General features: G+C 34.3%; 1 protein-coding gene across 10 annotated transcripts in view; it reads right to left on the reverse strand.

Moving 5' to 3' along the window:
* Positions 1-22,558, reverse strand: part of LOC125655910 (voltage-dependent calcium channel subunit alpha-2/delta-2-like) — a 134,263-nt gene that overhangs the window by 57,033 nt on the left and 54,672 nt on the right. For 3 of the 10 annotated variants that reach the window (XM_056144814.1, XM_056144813.1, XM_056144811.1), the window contains exons 15-22: positions 19,992-20,078; positions 19,049-19,132; positions 16,918-16,974; positions 16,741-16,818; positions 16,548-16,622; positions 16,382-16,450; positions 11,772-11,843; positions 11,183-11,244 (exon numbers count right to left, since the gene is read on the reverse strand). In XM_056144814.1, the coding sequence (XP_056000789.1) occupies positions 11,183-11,244; positions 11,772-11,843; positions 16,382-16,450; positions 16,548-16,622; positions 16,741-16,818; positions 16,918-16,974; positions 19,049-19,132; positions 19,992-20,078 (584 nt within the window). Of the gene's footprint in view, positions 1-11,182; positions 11,245-11,771; positions 11,844-16,381; positions 16,451-16,547; positions 16,623-16,740; positions 16,819-16,917; positions 16,975-19,048; positions 19,133-19,991; positions 20,079-20,787; positions 20,863-22,558 lie in introns of all 10 variants that reach the window. The other 7 variants (XM_056144818.1, XM_056144815.1, XM_056144817.1 and 4 more) reach the window with 4 other exon arrangements.

The raw sequence follows: 22,558 nt of genomic DNA on the forward strand, positions 1-22,558 counted from the left end.
AAGAGGCCAACTAGCCTTATCGGTCACCTGAATAATAGTGAAAAAGCATCACTACTTCAACGGGCTATGAAATCTAGAAAAAAATTCCTGTTCTGAATATCTTAGCTAAATTCTAAAGTTCAGCAACAGTATAAAACAAGATTTGTTCTTAAAACTTCATTGTCCTCAAAAGTGCATACACTGATGAAAGGCTTTAAAGACTCAACTTTAAGTTAACGCCCCCAAATTTTACCTGTGTCGCGATCAATGATAAGCCACTGGTCAATCAAACTTTTAACAATAGCGCTTAGGTTGATTGACGTTTGCAGAGACCGTGGTCTACAGCTACCTGAGAAAGATGTTTTGATAACAATCATGGCTAATGATGACCGGCAGTCTTCAGATCTCGAGGAAAGCCCCAGTATACCGGAGTTTTGATAGCATTGACTCGCACCTAGAATATTTTAATTTCTAACGTCCCCTATACAATGCAATTTATCATCGTATTTTCTCTCTCCATCTTTATACATGTATTATAGATTAAACAGTCAGAAATCAAACAATAATAATAAAAAAAAAACAAAAAAAAAAAACATAAGTTATTGGAATATTTGCTATTAATGATTTATTGTGGCTTTATATTTATAAAAACATGAACAATTCTTTATTGGCGCAGCACATCAACATGTATAATGGTTATATTGCCCATGCGTAAAATTGTTACAGTAGTTAAAAAAATGCTTCTATTTGAGATACCACATGGAATATAAATTACACAATCAGAAATCAAACAATAGTAAAAAAGCATAAATAAGTTATTGAGATATTTCTATTTATAATTTATCACGGCTTTATATTGAAAGAGAGAGCGAGAGAGAGAGAGAGAGAGAGAGAGAGAGAGAGAGTTAGAGTTATTGAGATATTTCTATTTATAATTTATCACGGTTTTATATTTATAAAGGTAAAGAGAGAGAGAGAGAGTTATTGAGCTATTTATAATTTATCACGGTTTTATATTTATATATATATATATATATATATATATATATATAGATAGAGAGAGAGAGAGAGAGAGAGAGAGAGAGAGAGAGAGATGTGTAAAACTGTAGCAATAATATAGATGAAATAATATGGCATGGCAATAGTGTTGCATACGTATGACAATAATCACTCATTTAGTCAATGATTGAGAGTAAGGGAGAGAGAGAAAGGGGGGGGGGTAGACTAGCTATGTGTCAGCTTCTGTTTGGGATACCATCGTTACACAAACACTACGTCCACAGAAACCCTAAAGAGAGAGAGAGAGAGGAGGGGGTGTAGACTTCGTGTCAGCTTCTGTTTGGGATGCCATCGTTACACAAACACTACGTCCACAGAAACCCTAAAGAGAGAGAGAGAGAGAGGAGGGGGGGGGGGGGGGAGAGAGAGAGACTTCGTGTCAGCTTCTGTTTGGGATACCACCATTACGCAAACACTACAGCTACAGAAACCCTACAGACGGCCCATATTGAGGGGTATCTTGATCATTCTTCATTTGGTTGTACATGTACACAGATCTACTTGGATTTATTCATTCTCTCGAAACATGGATATTTTACCTACTACACCCACGACACCGCGAACTCCCAGGACACCAGGAAGTGCCCGGAAATGCCGGGTAATATTATATTTAGGAAATTATTTATATACGATATATAACAATTTAATTAGAAGTTTTAAAAAGCAAAGGTTTAGAAATGGGCTAAACCTGTCATTTGCAATACATAAATATGACCAAGTTTGAAGGTTTACGGGAAATAGAAATGCGGTATGCATGTAGGTAGAAATTTTAATTATTTTTTGTGTGTGCACAAATCAAGACACTAAGTATAATTTGTAATAACCTGAGAAATTTCCTGTGTATATCATAAAAATATACACAACAACCGATCTCTTGGCCAGGTAAATAACATTGACCATAGATGAGCTCCGCCCACATTCAGTCATCCGTGGAGCAACCGTACGGTGTTTTTTTTGGGTCTTTAAATAATAGGTGTATTAACATTAAAACATCAAAAGTATGCATTTAGATTTTATACAGTATCAGCAAACTTACACATAAATACTATATACTAAGTTTGGTCCCACCCTGGGGTCAGAACCCCTACTCTGGGGGGCATCAATTTTACAATTTTAGTAAAGGACTACCTGTTCTTTCTAGATATCTATTTACATAATATGTACTTTCAATTTAGTATCAATAGCATTAAAGGAGATGTAATTTAAGTGTTTTACACACAAACACTATATACCAAGTTTGGCCCTGCCCTGGTGTCAGAACCCCAACCCCAGGGATCATGAAATTTACAATTTTCGTAGAAGCCTTCCTGCTTTACATCACTATGCATTTACTTTTTCTTACACGTGTATGGTTCTTGAGAAGAAGATTTTTGAAAATTGGTCAATTTTGGACAGTTTTTGCCCCGCTCCTACAGCCCCAGGAGTGCTGGAGTCCTGAAATTTACAATTTATGTCCCCCTTGTCCTAATGATGCTTCATACCAAATTTGAAAAGAATTGGACTGGTAGTTATCAAGAAGAAGTTAAAAATGTTCAATTGTTAACTCACGACCGACGACAACCAATAGCAATAGTTTACTCAGTTGACCTAAAAAAGTCTATTTCAATTACCATATGCACGTATGTATATTTTTACTTAATGAGACTTTCTCAAATCATTAAAACAACCGACCGCTATGAAATGATATAAATAATCACTATTTATGCATCGATCTCCAGACACCTACATGCAACAACATGTAGACCTCCCAACCCCCACCCCGTTTTCTTGACATTGCGCTATTATCACATATCATATAAAACGTTTGTTATTAGTACATGCAAAGATTAATTTATTGGCAAGTCACTTAATATAGTAGCGGCAAATGGTAGTGGAAATGCAAGGTTGAACCGATGAATTGAACTCATATAGGTACCTTTCTACGACTTTGGGGTTTGGGCAGCTAACTAAGATTTTTCGTATAAATATAACGGCACCTTTTTTCTCTGTTTGCTCCCCATCCCTCAACTTTCAAAAACGACGCTAAACTGTGCCAGAACTCACTATAATATCTGATAACTTCAGTAAGTGACATGTGCTTGTTTACTGAAAAGTTGCCCAAGTTAACGCAGAAAATGTGATTTCGGTGGGCATACTAAACATTAAAACCGTGATGGAATCAGAGACAAAATAGTGGTTCCTATATTCCGTATTACCTATACCATTCTCAATACTTTTACTCACACCTCCCTAGTTATATAGCTTAAATTATTTTAGAGGCATATTTCATCAGGGTTTGAGAATTAATTAGGTTAATATGTCTGCACACTAACTTACAGTAGTTTAATCCGGACGCTTCACCTTCCGGAAGATTTTTATAGGGAACAGAATTTTTATACGTTATTTTGCATCATTAATCCGGAAATTCGCGTTCCGGACGGTCATTTTTTACAACAAAAACGTTAAAATGCAGTGAAAATTGTACCGTTAATCTGGACGGTAATTTTTTGAGGTAAGGTCTGTGTCGGACAATTTTAGCAAGGCGTAAATTGTAAAGAAAACTAGTACTTATTGTAACGGGGCCCGTTACAGATGTTCCCCAAACATTCCCCCATTTAGAAAGTTGTGTCATTTGTTTCAGTACAAGTGGTTTTGATCATATCAATCTGTGAAGTGTTTGAATAGATAACTATTTTATAACATTCAGTCCATTTCATGCTAAAACTAATCAGTTATAGATATCTGAAAATTCTGTGCACGTGCACGCATGTGTGTGCACATGCTGGTGAGTAATTTGACCATGTTGGTACATTACATGTCTAAATATATGACTACAAGACAAGTTTCAAAACAGTTCAATGAAAAACGAGAAATGAACAGCAACTCAAAACTACAAAGACCGATATCAATGCACGTGCATACACGTGCGGGTGAGTATGACAAAGCAATTTTCTTGATGCTATTCAATAGACACTTGAACGATATACTTACTATATGAATTTGATATCAATTGCTTCACGTATAAGAAAATTATGGGAATTTCAAAATCGTCCAATCAGAATTAAGCACACGTGCATGCGCGTGCAGGGAAGTGATTTTGACACCATCAATAAATGGAGGGGTCCAAAACATATCTGCAACCTAAATTTCAAACCTATTCATTACAATCTAAAACTGTTATAGACCAATACTTGAATTTAGATGTCAAAAAATACAATGCACGTGCATTCACGCGCACGCGATTTTGATAATGGAATATTTGCTAACACAATTTAATAGGCATTCATATCATACATCTACAGGGTAAATTTGAATTCATTTGAGTTTTTAATTCAATACTGAATAGTTATAGCCATTTTAGTACCCGAAAAATGAAAGAAAAGCTATGCACGTGCATACATGCGCACGTGAGTATGACTGAGCATCAATGTTGATGTCATTCAATAGACATTTGATAGATATACTTACACTATAAATTTGATATTGTTTGCATGATTTATAAGAAAGTTATGGCGATTTGAAAATCGTCCAATCAGAATTAAGCACACATGCATGCATGTGCTGTATACTAATTATGACTATATACTTTTGTTGAGTATCCCAAGACACATAAACAACCCAAGTTTCAAATCATTTTGACAAAAAATAAAAAAGTTATGGTCATTGAAAGAATTGAACCTTCAAAAGACAATGCATGTGCATGCGCATTTGCAATTTTTAATACATTGATCTGTAGAGATTTGGCATGTCTACCTATCCTGTAAACATGATGAATTTTCCTTTATTGACATGAAAGTTATAGGCGTTTTTGTATTATCCAATCAAATTGAATCACAAGTGCATGCACGTGCAAAATTGAAATTTTGACCATGCTAAACAGTTAAGGGTCTCGAGTTTCACCTACGATATAAATATCAAACAATTTCATTGAAAAATAAAACAGTTAGATGCATTCCAAAGTTTGTAAACAAAAAATCTAATGCATGCGTTTTCAGAGAAAATGACATTCGTTCCGCACATCTACATATGTTATACTAACATCCTAAAAAGGTTTCATATTGATCTCTTGAGTAGTTTCCGAGAACACTCGTGGACAAAAAAGTCACAAGAAGAAAGAAAGAATAATAATAACTAGAAATTATCTCGTTGCGAGCAACGAATAGGTCTTCCGTCCAATTTCTGACGAGATAGGATCTTAACTGGAAGAATTCAATTAGTGAAGAACGACTATACATGAAAGAAATAAACACGTACATGAAAGACACGATTTATCAATTATAAACAACTTCGGTTTTATTTTATTCACTTTCGAGAATCTCTGGAGTCCATAAAACGACTAAAAATAAAAATAAAAAATAAAAAAGCGTAGGACTCCAAACTAAAAATTTCTGTGAAAAATACTGAGTTTTCGGACAACTTCCGGTTTCGAACAACCAACTTCCGGTGGAAATGGTATGACCTATTACATTCTGTTAAATAATGTTATGAGCATTAGAATAAAAAAAATGAAAAATCACTTATTTTTAAGGTACTTCCGGTGGATGACATCAAAATTGAAACATGTATGTCACATCTACAAGTCACCATCTAACATTCCTGAAAGTTTCAAGACCCAATCTTTAACGGTTTATGACAAAACGTCTGGACAAAGTGTCATTTGAAAAACGGAAATTCTGCCCTATCTCGCGACCGGAAGTGAATTTTGAAATAGTATTAACGGATACCCTAGAGATGAATAATGTCAATAATATCTGTAAATATTCTATTAAAAACTTGATAAATAAGCGAGATATACGAGGACAAAGAAAAACCAACTTTTTTGAAGTTTTTCCTCTAAAAACCGGAAGTTGCTGGTTAAACTTCCGGCAAGTCTAACATTTTCTGAAACGCCAAAAGAGACCTAATTAATCTATGTAAGTTTTGTTTGAAAAGCATAAATTTGAAATTTGACGTTTCTTTCGTTCACTTCCGGTGACGGGCGGAAGTGACAAATCGCAATGGTAAACCTTACAGCTACAAGTCACCATCTATCATCCCTGAAAGTTTCAAGACTCAATCTTTAACCGTTTATGAGAAAACGCCCGGACAGAATGTCATTTGAAAAACTAAAATTTGGCCCTAACAAATGACCGGAAGTGAATTTTGAAAAATTATTAAAGGGTACCCTAGAGATGGATAATGTCAATAAAATCTGTAAATATCGTATTAAAAGGTTGATAAATAAGCGAGATACACGATGACAAAGAAAGACCAATTTTTCGAAGTTTTTCTCTAAAAACCGGAAGTTGCTGGTTAAACTTACGGTAAGTCTAACATTTTCTGAAACGCCAAAAGAGACCTAATTAATCTACGTAGGTTTTGTTTCAAAAGCATTATTTTGAAATTTGATTTCTAAATAAAGTGGATATTTATTTTGTTCACTTCCAGTGACGGCAGGAAGTGACGGATCACATTGATAAACCTTATTACAGAGCTACAGGTCACCATCTATCATCCCTGAAAGTTTCAAGACTCAATCTTTATGAAAAAACGTCTGGACAAAATGTCATTTTAAAAACGGAAAATCAGACGTAACTTGCAACCGGAAGTGAATTTTCAAAAATCGAAACGGAAATATAAACTTTAGATCACAATGCATCAACCCTGAAAATTTGAAGCAAATCGATCCAGCCATCTCTGAGAAATGCTCTGCACAAAATCGGTAAGGGGAAAAAAAAAAAGAATAAAAATAATAATAATAAAAAGAAAAATGAAAAATCAACAATAGAATAATAGAAGGTTTTTCCGCTGAAGACGGAAGACCCTAATAATAATAATAAGAAGAAATAGAGTAAAACCAATATGTTCCCAAACTTCGTTGGGGAACATAACAAGCCAAACTGTCTAATTGAAGCGATTACCTGTACCCTGTCAACACCTCCCTTTAATTAGGTGGTGTGTGATGATATGTCAGTTAGATAGCACGTGCCGATCGAGACATTGCATTGCAAATTTTAGCACAAAAGATCTGTATTGTGTGTAGTGTTGAATTTTGTAAATAAATCTGTCTTGATCAATAGCCTAATAGTATTAATAAATTAAACATCATGCCATAATGACATGTTTTATCGAACTGTTACACATATCAGTTGTACTGTTTCATAAATTGATATCGGCTTATTCAAATCTAAAGAGTGTAGATTAACTTCTAGATTTTGGATTTTATACTGTAGATTGGCATGATATATACATGTATATGTAGTCAGTTTTTAATGTTTAAAATGCCACGCATATAGAATGTACCTGTGTACGATTGCTTCTTGTTACGATGTAGAGCTTTATTGCTTTCGAATTTTTAAACTTTCGGTAGAAGTGAGGAAATTACCATTTTAAGGAAAATGACGATTAAATTTTGTATATACCTGTAATGTTGGTTTCACCCTTGTTTTGTTCCGTTATTATCGCATCATGAAAACAATAGGTGCGTGTGGCTAGATCAAAGCAGTAGTAGGTCTTGGTTTCACCCTTGTTTTGTTCCGTTATTATTGCATCATGAAAACAATGGGTGCGCGTGCCTAGATCAAAGCAGTAATAGGTCTTAATATTACGTTTTTTCTCTCCTGATATTGGCTTGGATAATTATAGAACAAGAAATATAAACTCTGGCAGATGGAATTTTGGTTAAAGAATGTTGTCAACTGACATGATAAATATGAAATTCTTAAATCAACTTAGGACGATGAAGATTGTTTAAACAGACCGCCAAACCCGTAAATCGTGACAGATGGAAATGACCGGCCTCTTTAAGAAGTAAAAGTGTGATGAAATGTTTGAAGCGTAAATGATTACGTTAGTTACTAATGATTTATTTATTTATAGTTACATATAGTGCTTCATTATTTGTTTTTGTGCATACGATACACAGTTTTGTATATTTATTTGTAGTACGTGCTAATATACATGTACAATGTAAGGATAGGCAAATACACTGCACGCGTATATTTCCATTTTAGTGCTTTGAAATGCATGTAAATGTTAACATTATCATAATTCATTATAGGATTAAACATTCTTTTTGAAGAATTTATCGATGTGTAAACTCTGGACGTTTTACTCACAAACTGAATAAAAGTGCGAAGCACTTTTATGTTAAGTTTGTGAGTAAAATGTCTGGAGTTTACACAACGATAAATTCTTCAAACAGAATGTTTGATTCTTATAATTCCAATTCATTCACTTTATTAACAATTGCAAAAATTTGAATAGTTTCCCTGCACTATGTTATTTGTTTCCAGGCGTGTATGAATACATTGCGTTTTCAGATTTATTGATGAATAAACTCTTGTTCAGCTTTATATTTGTCCTATAAAAACAATTGTAATAAATAATATTGGAATTATTTACTAATGCAAATGGTCAAATCCAATGATAGAATGTGTTTAATTCACTACGCATCAATAAAGTAAGCATATTGGTTACTTATGTAAAGATAGAAAATATGCGATTCAGTTATCCGAACGCTTCATTTATCCCGACGATTTTGGTGGGAACCAGTCTCCAGATTAACGAGGCTCCACTGTACTATATATGTATATTAAAATAAACACTATAATCATATATACACACACACACACGCACTGTATGTTTATGTGGAAAAATTTTCTCTGAAGAGTTAGACATAATTTTTTTTAAGGAGCAACCTGCCTTAAATCTATAAAGGAAAACAGGTACAGTTTTGACATTCATACAATTTTGCAATTCAACCAGATTGATTATCAATATACTGGTGAAATATAAAAGATAAATTTGAAAGACTTTGATGCAATTTCAATGTTATTACAGTACATAAAATGTTATATCAACATGATTGGCCTGATCATGTTTTCAATATTGATTATATCAGAAATTCAGTACTGCACACTGAAAATTTATGGCCTCAATGGGCCACACTGCTCACAAGAACTACCATACTCATACACAGATACCATGGATTTTCCGGGCTTATTTTTGGGTCCGGTTATTGGGTCCATTCCCAATCCAAAAATCACCAAATTACTATTTTTCCAATTTTCAATCTTTTTCCCAATTAAGGATCCTTAAAATTCCATACATAGAGAGTAAGAAATAATTGATATAAATTTGTGTTCCTGTGCACAATTATAAAATACTACAAATGCAATATCAGGGCCACAACTGTAACAAGAGCAACACCAACGTGGCATAATACGCCCATAGATTTTGCTCAAGGAAAACATATTTTAGTGGGATTCATATTTTAGTGAAGTTAGCACTGTCCTCTGTGAGCTAATTCATTATTATGCTTGTAGAAATGGATATCAAGATATAAAGAGGGATAGCCTTAGAATGCGCTACTTCATAAATATGCTAATATACCACACACCTTTGCTTGAAACAGTATAACTTGGAAGTTCACAAGCTATACTTGGCACAAAATTATCAAGTGAAGCATGCCATCTAACAGTCTTGACCTTTTAAACTTGAAAAAGAAAAGTATTGGCATTCCTAGCCACAACAGTTTTGTTTGTATCCTGCTACAACCACCTTGACCTTTGACCTTGAGAAACAATAGGCTTCCTCCACTTGGAATAAGGTATATGCGTATTAAATTTGACACTCCTAGCCCCAACGGTTCGGTCTGTATACCTACAAGGTTTTCCTACTAAGTAAACCTATGACCTTGACCTTTGACCTTGAAAAAAAATAGACATCTTCCTCTCATCATGGTGATCAAATATACCAAGTTATAATATCCAGGAGCTTACAGTTCGGTTTGTATCCTAATAAGTTTTCCTAATAAGTGATACTATGACCTTGACCTTTGACCTTGAAAAACAATAGGCACCTTCCTCTCATCATGATGATCAAATATACCAAGTTATAATATCCTGGAGCTTACGGTTCGGTTTGTATCCTGCCCACAAGGTTTTCCTAAAAAGTGATACTACGACCTTGACCTTTGACCTTGAAAACAATAGGCATCTTCCTCTCATCATGGTGATCAAATATATCATGTTATAATATCCTGGAGCTTACGGTTCAGTTTGTATCCTGCCCACAAGGTTTTCCTAATAAGTGATACTACGACCTTGACCTTTGATCTTGAAAAACAATAGGCATCTTCCTCTCATCATGGTGATCAAATGTACCAAGTTGTAAAGTCCTAGGGCTTATGGTTCAGTCTGTATCCTGCCCACAAGGTCCGGACAGACAGACGGACGACGCCATACCATAATACGTCCCGTCTTCGACGGGCGTATAAAAAGCGATTGGCATTCCTCAACATTTATGAAAGCTTAACTTGTGATACAAACATTATATCTATGATCAACTCTATTATTCATTAGTATTTCATATAAAATATGCATCCATACGCTTATATTTTAAATTTATGTTTTGTTGATATACATGATTCGCCAAGTTGTTCAGAGCATGTAGATTGTTTACTTGGTTAGTAAGTTTAGGTATTCAACTCCTAAGGTGAGATGTTCTCAATCCAACTTGAATACTCATGATGATTTCTCAAATCCTCCCCTAGTAAGTAGGGCTGAAACAATTCACCAAAATATCGATATTGTTTAATATATAAATGCTCGATTCAATGTTTGATTCATTGCCTCAATTTTCGGTTCTATAAGTTTATTACAAACGGGTTCAGTAAAATACATCAGGATTGGCCTGTACTTATTATTTTTACCTGCATGAGGGACAAAATAGCATTTAATAACGTTCAGACTGTTGTTTGCCTCGAGTGTGATGAAAATAATAACTAACTTTATCGATTTAAACTACAGCATACAGTTCAAACTGGCATCTTACCGTTTGGAAACATTTTGCTTTTAAAATCATGATTGTGAATCTTGGTAAATATTTCTTTCTTCAATGTTAATTATCATTGGTTTCTTCTGTAAATTGTATCGTATTGAAAGTATTGAATCGTGTCATAAGTATTGCAATATGTATCGTATTGTGAAGGGGGTGTATCGTTTCAGTCCTACCAGTAAGTGTACATTCTCACCTGAATGAGGTATTTCTCCCCCAGTAAGTGTGTTTTCTCACCTGAATGAGGTAAGTGTATGTTCTCACCTGATTGAGGTATTTCTCCCCCAGTAAGTGTACATTCTCACCTGAATGAGGTATTTCTCCCCCAGTAAGTGTACATTCTCACCTGAATGAGGTATTTCCAATTGGTGTGTAGAAGTATTTCCTTGTTTCTTCTAGTACATGATTCTGGTAAAAAAAAATTGACAATAACATTTTTGATTTACCTTGCATTCTGCAATCAGTATGAACATTTTATCAATGCTTCTTATTACAGACCCCATCTTGTGAGTATTACAGACCCCATCTTGTGAGTATTACAGACCCCATCTTGTGAGTATTACTGACCCCATCTTTTGAGTATTACAGACCCCATCTTGTGAGTATTACAGACTCCATCTTGTGAGTATTACAGACTCCATCTTGTGAGTATTACAGACCCCATCTTGTGAGTATTACTGACCCCATCTTGTGAGTATTACAGACCTCATCTTTTGAGTATTACTGACCCCATCTTGTGAGTATTACAGACTCCATCTTGTGAGTATTACAGACCCCATCTTGTGAGTATTACAGACCTCATCTTTTGAGTATTACAGACCCCATCTTGTGAGTATTACTGACCCCATCTTGTGAGTATTACAGACTCCATCTTGTGAGTATTACAGACCCCATCTTGTGAGTATTACAGACCTCATCTTGTGAGTATTACTGACCCCATCTTGTGAGGAGACAAATGTTGTAATTTCCTCTTCCTTACTCTTCCCATCAATCATGTCCTGTCTTAACTGAAAAAATAACACATTCTGTACAACTTCTCTTCATTCATTAGGAACAAGCATTCATAAGTTGATAGTAAACAGCTCACACTTCACAATATGCCTGCCCAATATATCCAGAACAGCAGCAGAAATAAAGGAACGGATTAACATCTATTAGTAAATAAATTATTTGGTCAAAAAATAGTTCTGACAGTAGCAGATCACGTAAAATAAAACAAAAATTTGATTAAAAAGCATTTGATACAAACAAGTATGCATGTGAAGTAGAATATGTATGTCTCTAATATCAAACAGTATTCATAAAATGTTAGTTCTAGGATGGTTTTGTTCAATATCAAATTGTAAAAGGATTCTCTTGAATGAAGTCTTCAGGAGCAAAAATATTACTTTTCAAATCTATTTTGGCACCAACATCATTAGGGTACATGTACACAAAGTTTGATGATCTTGAAACATGACAGTGTCCTATGACCTCAAGAAACAAGAAGCCCATGGACCACATCACTCACCTGCCCTGCTATTGTTCAGCTGTTGTGAATTTTAAAAGATTTTTTTAATCAATGTTTATTCCCAGGAAAAATTTTGACCACATATTGTAGCCCCAACTTAGCCCCAAAGGATCATAACATAACTGAAAATGAATTCACATAACACAGAGATGCCTAACACTAATACGACTAACATGATCTTGCTGTTCTGGATAAGACCAATGTCACAATGTCATAGATCATGGTATGATATGAAGGTCATGCCTTAAGAAATCTACATACAGAATATGAAAGTCCAATCTCAAATACAGTCCCTGAAACGTTCTTCTTTCCCACTTGAATGGTGAGCGAACAGTGAACGCACGGTGAGCGAACGGTGAACGCAATTTGGTGAACGGTGAGTGAACGCAGAGCGCAAAGTGAACGGTGAACGAACGCTGAGAGCACACTGAACGCAAAATGATCTATTTACTCGGAATGTTTCGGATTTTTCCCTGGGATTTTACTTATTTCATAATCAAGTAATAAAATACATGTACATATTATATATTTCATCAATTAATAAAAAATTAAATAAACCGGAATCGTGATACAGCACATTTTTACAGTTCTGGATATATTCAATGTAATATATTTTTGTACAAGTACCGAGTATACATGTATATATTTCATGAAATTATCGCAAATTGTACATTGATACACGCAATAGTCATACACAAACAAAAGCAAATTTCGTATGTACATTGTGTATACCATTACATGTACAGATACATTTAATGCATGGGTATAATATATAAACAATGCATGTGAAAAGGAAATCACTATAGTCTACATGTGTAGTGACATCCATAATTAACAGGTGTTCATGTATGGCTTCAAACTTTACGAGCTCGATCGTTTGGGATACCTGTAATTAACAAACACCCCAAAAAGGAGTCAAGATAGATGCAGTAAACAAACAATATGGACGGTATACCCTGTGTCAACACCTCAACACTCCTAACAGTATTAAATATTCCTACTTATATTTTGTGTCATTCATTTGTCACAGCTACATCGACCTGACGAAATAATCAGTACAAAACTTTCTATTTTTATTATTGATGTGACCATAGATTGCAGTTAGATCGTGCAATATTTGTATTTATTATATAGCTAATAAATAGTCTAATATAAGATCTGCGTAAAATCTAGAGAATGTTAGCGTTCAATATCCTGAGAATTTATTGAACGCTAACTTTGCATTGCGTAAATTGTATGCGCCCGAAACATTCCGAGTATGAGCGTTCAATATTGACATTACCGTAACGACATAAACAAGCTGAAATGGCAGACGACGGTCCTCCGAATCTGACAGAGCCGGTATTTGATATTTACTTAAGCAAAATGTTTTACTGTACATAAATTATGATGTCCCCATTTACAAAATCAGTTTGCTTCATGCATTAGTGACGGGTTAAATATTGAACAGTTAAGAAATGCATGCTGTTATTGCACACTGCCAATACTGATGAATTCTCGTCTATTTTGGAGTAGTTTGCGTGAAAAGGGATATGATTTAACAACTAAATACTTTAGCAAGCTCGTGCATTTTGACAGCCAACTCGTGCCAATATTCACCAATATAAGTTCAATAACTCTATAATATTTGATGTAGATAAAACTGTTTATTATACTGAACTACCCGTAGAATGTTTAAAGGCTAATGCAGAAACGTACCAGATAAACACTTACATCTTTGCATTAAGGACAAATGTTACAAAAGTTTCAAATTTGGCAAGAGTAGTAAATATCAGTTTATTGACAATGTCTTTCATAAATAAAGGCGTAAAAATAGCCATATCAGTTTGACATTCTGACACGTACCTACGGTACAATGTACATTATGTAGCATCGTTTGTTTGTTTTTATTTTTCGAAGTAGGGGAGGGGGTGATCTGTTTAAAACTTTTGTCGAGCAATGCAAAATAATTATAATAATTTGTGCCTGAAGTTGTAAATACTAAATCATAAACATAGGGGAAGAGGTTTTCATTACCTGAAACTGCCTTATTTTTTTGTACTTGGGTTAAATTCATAACGACAAGCTCTTATATTCGTCTCTCATTTAGAATTGTTTTTAACAAAAGCTCAAATGAACCTTTCAGCATTCACAGTGGATAATCCTGACATTTTGTACTCCAAAATTAAATTTCTAATATAGTAAGAAAGTATCCTTCCACTCTTACGCACACATTTAATTTTCATTTTCGCCTTGCTATCAAGATTGGTCCTTTCACTTTGGTGTTCCGAATGACAATGAAAAGACTGAACGATGAATGAACAGTGAGCGCACGCTTTGTGAACGGTGAACGAACGGTGAGTGCACGGTGAACGCAAAACTGTGAACGGAGAGCGCACGGTGAACGAACGGTGAACGCGCGCTGAACGAACGGTGAGCGAACGGAAAAATGGTAAAGTAGAACATTTCAGGGACTGTAGTTCAGGAGATATTTTAAAAATAGGTAAGATTTTTATTACAAGTAGGTCAAACTTCAAGGTCAAGGGGTGAAACACTGAAGTATATCAAGGTCTTGCCATAAAGAATTTATATACAAAATATAAAACCTTCACCTCAAATACTTCAGGAAACATTGATTAGGTCAGGTTTTAAAGAAAGTAGGTTAAGGTCACATGATAAAATATGATTGTATCACAAGGTCTTGTCATAAAAAAATCTATATACAAAATATGAACACCCAAACAAGACTAGTTCTGAATATATTCAACAGGTTACAATTTCTTAAAAGTAGGTCAGTTTTCAAGGTTACAAGGTCAAAGGTCATATAAAAGGTCTTGCCATAAGAAATCTATATACAAAATATGAAATATCTAACCTTGAATGGTTCATAAAAAGTAAGTCTAACTCTAAGGTCAAGATCAAACCTCACAAAATAATATGGTCTTGCCATAAAGAACCTACATGTATAAACAATAATATATGAAATCCCTGTCAGGAGAAATTGAATAGGTTAGGTGTTTTTTGGGTTTTTTTTAAAGTAGATCAAACTTTAAGGTCTTGCCATAAAGAATCCAAATACAAAATATGAAAACCCTACCTAAAGTAGTTCCGGATATATTTAATAGGTTATGTTTTCTTAAAAGTAGGTCAACTCCAAGTAAAAGGTCACATGGTCAAAGATCATGATATGAAACAAAAGGTCTTGCCATATACAAGATATGAAAGATCTGCCTTCAATAGTTCAAGACATATTGTATGTCGTATTTTTATCAAAAGCAGTTCAAACTTACAGGTTAAGGTTACAAGATTACACACCATAGCATCACATAAAAGGTATTTTCATAAAGAATGTATATACAAAACATGAAAGCCCTAGTTTAAATAGTTCAAGAGATATTTTCGAAGTTTTTTTCCCTATATATCAGCATTTAACACTTTGATCCCCTACTGTCTCCCCACTATTTCTGGGGGCCATGATTTGAAAAAAACTTGAATCTGCACTATGTCAGGAAGCTTTCATGTAAATTTGAACTTTTCTGGCCCAATGGTTCTTGAGAAGATTTTTAAAAGATTTTCCCTATATACTCACATGTAAAACTTTCAACCCCAAGGGGTCATGATTTTTAACAAACTTGAATCTGCTCTATGTCAGGAAGCTTTCATGCAAATTTCAACTTTTCTGGGCCAATGGTTCTTGAGAGAAGGATTTTTAAAGATTTTCCTTATAAATGTAGATTTGCATGTAAAACTCTGATCCACTATTGTGGTTCCACCCTAACACCGGGGGCATTGTTTCAACAAATTATAATCTACTCTATGTCAAGAAGTAAAATTTCCATTTTTTGGCCCAGTAGTTCTTTTCTATATATCAGCATGTGAAACTTTGATCCCCTGTTGTGTCTCACCAAGGATGATTTGTGCCAAGTTTGATCGAAATTGGCCTAATGGATGAAAATGTGAAACATTTACATACAGACAAGCAGATGACAGATAAAAGGTGATCAGAAAAGCTAACGTGAACTTTCAGCTCATCATTGAGCTAAACATCTGTAATACCTGTTCTTTCTTGTCATTTTCACTTTCAATATCTAGGAAGTCCAGGTTTGGGGTATCTTCAATTTCATTCTGTTGGAAATAAAAATCTTACTTTAAATTCTCACTCACATCGCAATATAATTTGTAAAAGTATAAGGAATTACAGAACAAGACACAATAATCTTACATGGATCTTCAGGCGGGGATGAAATATGACATAGCCATTTGTGTTAATGGCAAAGGTGTAACCACTAGGACCAAGCTACAAAAAAGTTCCAAGTCAGACATTACAAACAAATCTATAATAAGCATTTAAACGGTCTAAAGCACAAAAGACAGAGGTCATCTGTGGACAGTGGTCGGGCTCTGCGTTGACCAACCTTCCATGCTGGACTAAAGTGCTTCATCTGCTCCGTAGTCACATCTATTCCCATCACACCAAGGATTGTCTGGTTTGACTGAAATTTAGAGAGGACCATTGATTAATATACAAAACAGTTTTAAATCAGTTAATCTGATATTTGAGCTGAGTGTGGTAAGTTACTTGTAGAACCTACCCCTGATGGTGCACGGTTATACACTGGGAGGGTCACAGTGACCACCATACCAAGTCCCTGTATAACATGTAATCAAGATTCATCTCAAAAACAACACAGGAACTACACTGAATATAACTTCATCCATTACATTAAAATTGCCTCTACTTTGAATATTTAATTCAAATTCATCAACAGTCACCAAATTTCATTAGATGATAATGTAATAACACAATTATATATACAATAACAATTGACTATAGTTAGTACGTATACTAGTATTAGATTTGAAAGGTATGGTGTTACTCACAGCAGGATCTTAGAACAGAAACACATGCAATCACTACCTAGTAGAACAGGCAAACTTACACATGCAATAATTAATGAATGATGCAATAATTAATGATGAACAATGGTGCACATAAGCAGAAAATTGACTGCAAATTGGCCCTCAAACAACTATGTCATCTGGAGTAGTTCCTCTGACAATATTTTACTATGCACTATTATAACATACCTTATACATCAGTTATTAGTTGCTGTTCAGTATTATCAGACTACTAGTTGTTAATTAGAAAGCTTCATTATGTGGTACTGACAAATTCTACACCTCTTCCCAACATCTCTTCCAACCAACAGGACAGAAATTGGTATTACACTCCACAATTCTGAGTACTTTCTGAGTACTTTTGTGAATTATAATTTTTGTTTATTTAAGCCAATACTTGACCATATCATACAACATCATATGGTCTGAGGTAGAGTATATTTTATAACCTTGAAAATACGAATTTAATGTGACACACAGCAATATCTTCATAGCAACATTCTGAAATTTTGTGATGTTGTTCGCTTTTAACATACAAAGTGGAAAAGCAGCTGACCATTTTATACTATATAATTTGGTTTGATGAACAGACATCAACTATAATCAAATTGTGATTTACAACCCTAATTAAATTACCAGACTGAGTATATAAATTATAAAATTATACAGTAAAACTCTGATATAGCGAATTTCTGGGGACCCTCAATAAAAATTCTCTATAAGCGTACTTCGCTATACGTTTATAGCGAATTCATAATTCAAATATAACGAATTCGTTATATAACTGATTTGTTCTACATGTATATCAATTGTAGAAGAAAGCTGCAATCGATATACTTACACTTGTATCGTCTTTAAATGAAATGAAGCCTATATATTTTTGAGAAGAAATATTTTTATACAAGAAATATACACATTGATTTATATATGATAATTTATCTTGATGGATTATTAAGTCATGCAAGAACATGTCGAGAGAGAAATGTCAACAAAATTTTGTGCAATACATACATGTACAGTCTATTGCAATTGTCATTTACTTGTTGCTTTATACAAATAAAGGAGTGTACAATAAAATAAATGGAATCAAACTTCAAATTTAATTAACGAGAATAGTAAACAATACCGACAATATATTTCCTAAACGTATGTGTAAGTATTGTTTGGCGTTAACAACCTTTTTGGAAAAAATACAAACAGAAATTTTGTAATAAGTGTGGATCCTTTATGTCAATGGAAAACGATTGTTAAAAATCACAAAGAGTTTAAAATGAAAAAAAATAAATTCGTTATAAAAGGTGATTTTTACGTTCATTTTTAATTCAAGGGGAATAGGAATTTACTTCGTTATATCTGTAAATTCGCTATATCCGTGTTCGTTATAGACGCAGATTTTTATATAGAATATATAAAGAATTTGCCGGGGAAATCGTTTTCACTTCGCTATAGCCGTAATTTCGCTATATCCGTGTTCGCTATATTCGAGTTTTACTGTATTATGGTATATTTCATTTTGTCTTCAAATATATGAGATAGGCAAAAGGAAATTCATGTAGCAATAGGAAGCTTTTAAATCTAAAAATCCCATCATGTTTGACTCCAAAACTTTTTGATACTTTAAACTTTTTTCTGGCTACCACTGATGAAGGACTTGATGTCCTCAAACACTTGAACTCCAACACACTACTACTGTAGAGACTGGTGACACAATACAACTCACACTGAGCTCATGTTGCCTATGACTAGGGGAGACCTATCCAGGAATCATTTGACAACATGCCACATACAACACAGATAGGGAGGGCTGATAAGGCAGAGGTATACCAAACTATCATTGTAGATATTGCCCCACTTCAATTCTTTTATATCTTGAAGGGCAGCTGGCCGACTTAACACTGGTACATACTCCTTCAATGGGATAAAATATCATTCATCAGAAGATCTAGCACTTGTTGTTAACAAATATTTAGTCAAACTGCTTTAAACATAAACAGATAAATGTGAGACTTCTCTGCCCAACAGAAAAACAATTAGTTTGTCAAACAGGTCACATAAATTTAGATACAATTTTCCATAAATATTCCCCCTTGCATTTCAACCTATTTCAATTACTCTTTGATTTCCCCCCAAAACTGGAGCACTATTTGGGCAGGGCAGCTTCACATGAGTCTGTAGAACTGTTACTGGGACACTCAGAACAAACAGTGTAACCAGCAACAATCACCTCTCACTGGTCATAACAACAGCTGACAGAACCTGTCACAGGCAGCAGGCAAACAGCTGTAAGAAATCTGGATTAGAAATGAAAAGAAGTTAGGGGGGAGAAGTCTTTTGCTTAGAATAACTTTAGTTAATCAGTTATTAATGACCAGGACAGGCCTGAAAGAATTGCATTTTTTTTGTGCATGCTTTATATAATAAATTGTCCAAATACATGTGTTTCAAAATATTAAGATTATAAAGATGTTAGCACAGAGATATTTTCAATGCATAATCTCATTGGTTTTGAACATTATAAGGGACTGGTACATTCACTGGGCCTATGAATTATTTCTGAGGTCAGGCTGGTTAATAAGTGGCAACTTGGTGAGTGTCACAGTCTATAACAGTGCGTCAGAGCATTAACATGTAACATCATATCTGTGTTATGGTACAGAGCATGTTGCAACCACAGAAATAGGGAAGGACCTGTCAAATGTTAATCAATGGACTGCTATCAAACGAAGCACAATATAAACTTCATGGTCAGGACATTCCACAGAATTACCCGCGGGTCAGTGAAGATCCGGTACAAGAGATAATCATCGCCACTAGTTATCTCCAATCGGTCACTGACCAAATGGGATAGGTAGTCCTGGAAAAGTTGGACAGAGATTTTGTGAGGCATTTGACATAACCCAAGCAGGATTCAAGTCTTCTTTGGTCTGCTCCTAGTTGCCTTCCAGTATATAAACATGAACTCTTTTTGTTTATTATTTACAAAAGGAAAGTGATATTACAAAATCAGTCCAGTCAATATACAATTTAACCTGAAAATAATTGCAACAAATAGATTGTGTTTTTTATTCATAGAATCTAAAATACAAAAGCATATATTATGTTTCTGTAATAAAAATATTCCATAATTGAACAAGGAGAGCACAGTCTTTATTCATTTCCACAGGACACAACTCTTGCCAATCATGCTATTTCACGTTACCACTCCTTTCTGCCTGTTTTTGAAACCTTGTGTATTTTAACCAGCAGAATCAAGATCTGCAGCCATTGATCTATCAGTACAATAGTAAAGCCTATTTAATGTTAAGGTTATACTGTCACCATATACTCTTATAATGATAGTGACGAGACTGAAAATGTGCCAAATTTCCTGCACCATTTTGTTAGTCTAAATACCTTCCATCTTATTGCTTTTGAATGAAACTGGACATTTTATGTGGATGCACTATTAACTCCAATTAAAACATCATTTTGAGGACGAATGTTCTGTTTACCAAAACAAGCAATAAAATGGAATGTGTGCCTATCTAGCTCTGCCCACATCTACCCTGTGCTACATTTAATACCAATCTGTCCCTGTAAACGCTGGTCCACAACGGCAGCTCAGTGTTATATGAGCCTGATAATACAGTCACGTAGTCCTGAAATGTACAGACATTCCAACTACAACAGATCCTATTGTTTGTTACAGTAAAGAAACCTTGCAATAAATGTTTAGGATAACACAATCATATTAAGTGTTCCACAGTAACAAAACACACTTTCATTCACTCTGTCCAACAAAGAATTGTCACATAGCCTAATAAATGTTCAAATCACAATTGTCCAGAAGTGCAAACCATAAAGTACAAGTTGTGAGAAGAAAAAAAGAAGACATATTTCATGTCCCTTCTCCAATCTAAAATTCATGTGTACCCTGGAGACCTTGGATCATTATTTTCTAGTCTGACATCAATTTGGGGATTGTTCAAATTTAACCTAAGCAAGGTGAACTTTGCCCTGTGACCTGATAAGATTGATCTACTTATCTTGACCGACCTGCACATGAAGGTTATGCAGAAGTGGGGTTTCTTGATATATGGTAGTCCAATGACCTTCCAACTTTTGACCCGACAATGAATAGACGTCATATGTGTAAAGATAACATGTCACTCATTCAAGTATGATAACAGTTCTTCAGTCCTACATCAGTCATTATCCAGGCTTAGAAAACTGTATAGTTTTGTGACCTATAATGATGTTTTCCTTATAAATCTTCCTACCATAACATATTAGTAGTGCATGGTCACATTTGTATGGATGATTAATGGGACTATGTTTACATTCATTGAATCTTTTCTCTTATATTTCTTTTGAAATTGACATTGCTTTCATCATTGATAATGAATACATGCTTGTTGCAAACTATAGTTTGATCTGGTTTTTTAGTACCATCAGTCCACATAATCATTTTACCAAATATGGAGCATCGCTAAGGTAGAATGTAACGTTTAACATAATGAATGGGTCAACAATATGATATTTTAGTACTTATATCTAGTCTATATTTTTTAAGAAGTACATAAAAATATGAATATAATCAATAAAATGTCTTTCTTTGGTGTTTCATCGGGTGATGAAGGTAGCAATCATTGCAGAAAAATTGCATAACCCGGTAACTGCAATGCTTGCTACCTTCATCACACGATGAAACAACAAAGAAAGCATTTATAGTTTAAATGACATCTTTCCTGTTTGTACACATTTCTTTGTGGACTAAAAACTTTCGATTTCGATTTCATTCAAATTTATCACAAAAGATAGTTTTGATGGCTTGCACAAGATGCTGGGTGCAATCTGTGGAAAATGTATGTATGAAATAAAATGTTTTAGTAATTGATATGGGAGAAACTGGTTTAGAACAATGTGGCAGATGAATAGAGAGAACTTTTTAACAGGCCAGACTGATCTGCGGTACGTTAAGAATGCGATGTCAAGCAACTGATACAATGGAAAATACTTAAGCCATTGGCAATAAGTTTTTTTCCTGGATACTATGTATAAAGAATTAAATACATAAATTCCCTTGCTTACAGTATTTCTTGGTAAAACACTGGAAGAATTACACACACTTTTAGCAATAATTCAGAGAAATAATTTTCCTCCCAGACACTTGGAAACATGAACGATTTTTTGTTCAGCTTTTTTCCTTCAGACTATATACTCTTAGAATTGCAATTTTATTGGAAAACTTTTTTGGCCATAAATGAGAAAGTATATAAGAACAAAGAAAATGAATTTACCAAAACATGCTCCCATAATGATGTCTAGATATTCATTTAATATTTGTGTGGGGAA

The sequence above is a fragment of the Ostrea edulis genome, chromosome 7 (assembly GCF_947568905.1).
Source record: "Ostrea edulis chromosome 7, xbOstEdul1.1, whole genome shotgun sequence".
Classification (NCBI taxonomy): domain Eukaryota; kingdom Metazoa; phylum Mollusca; class Bivalvia; order Ostreida; family Ostreidae; genus Ostrea; species Ostrea edulis.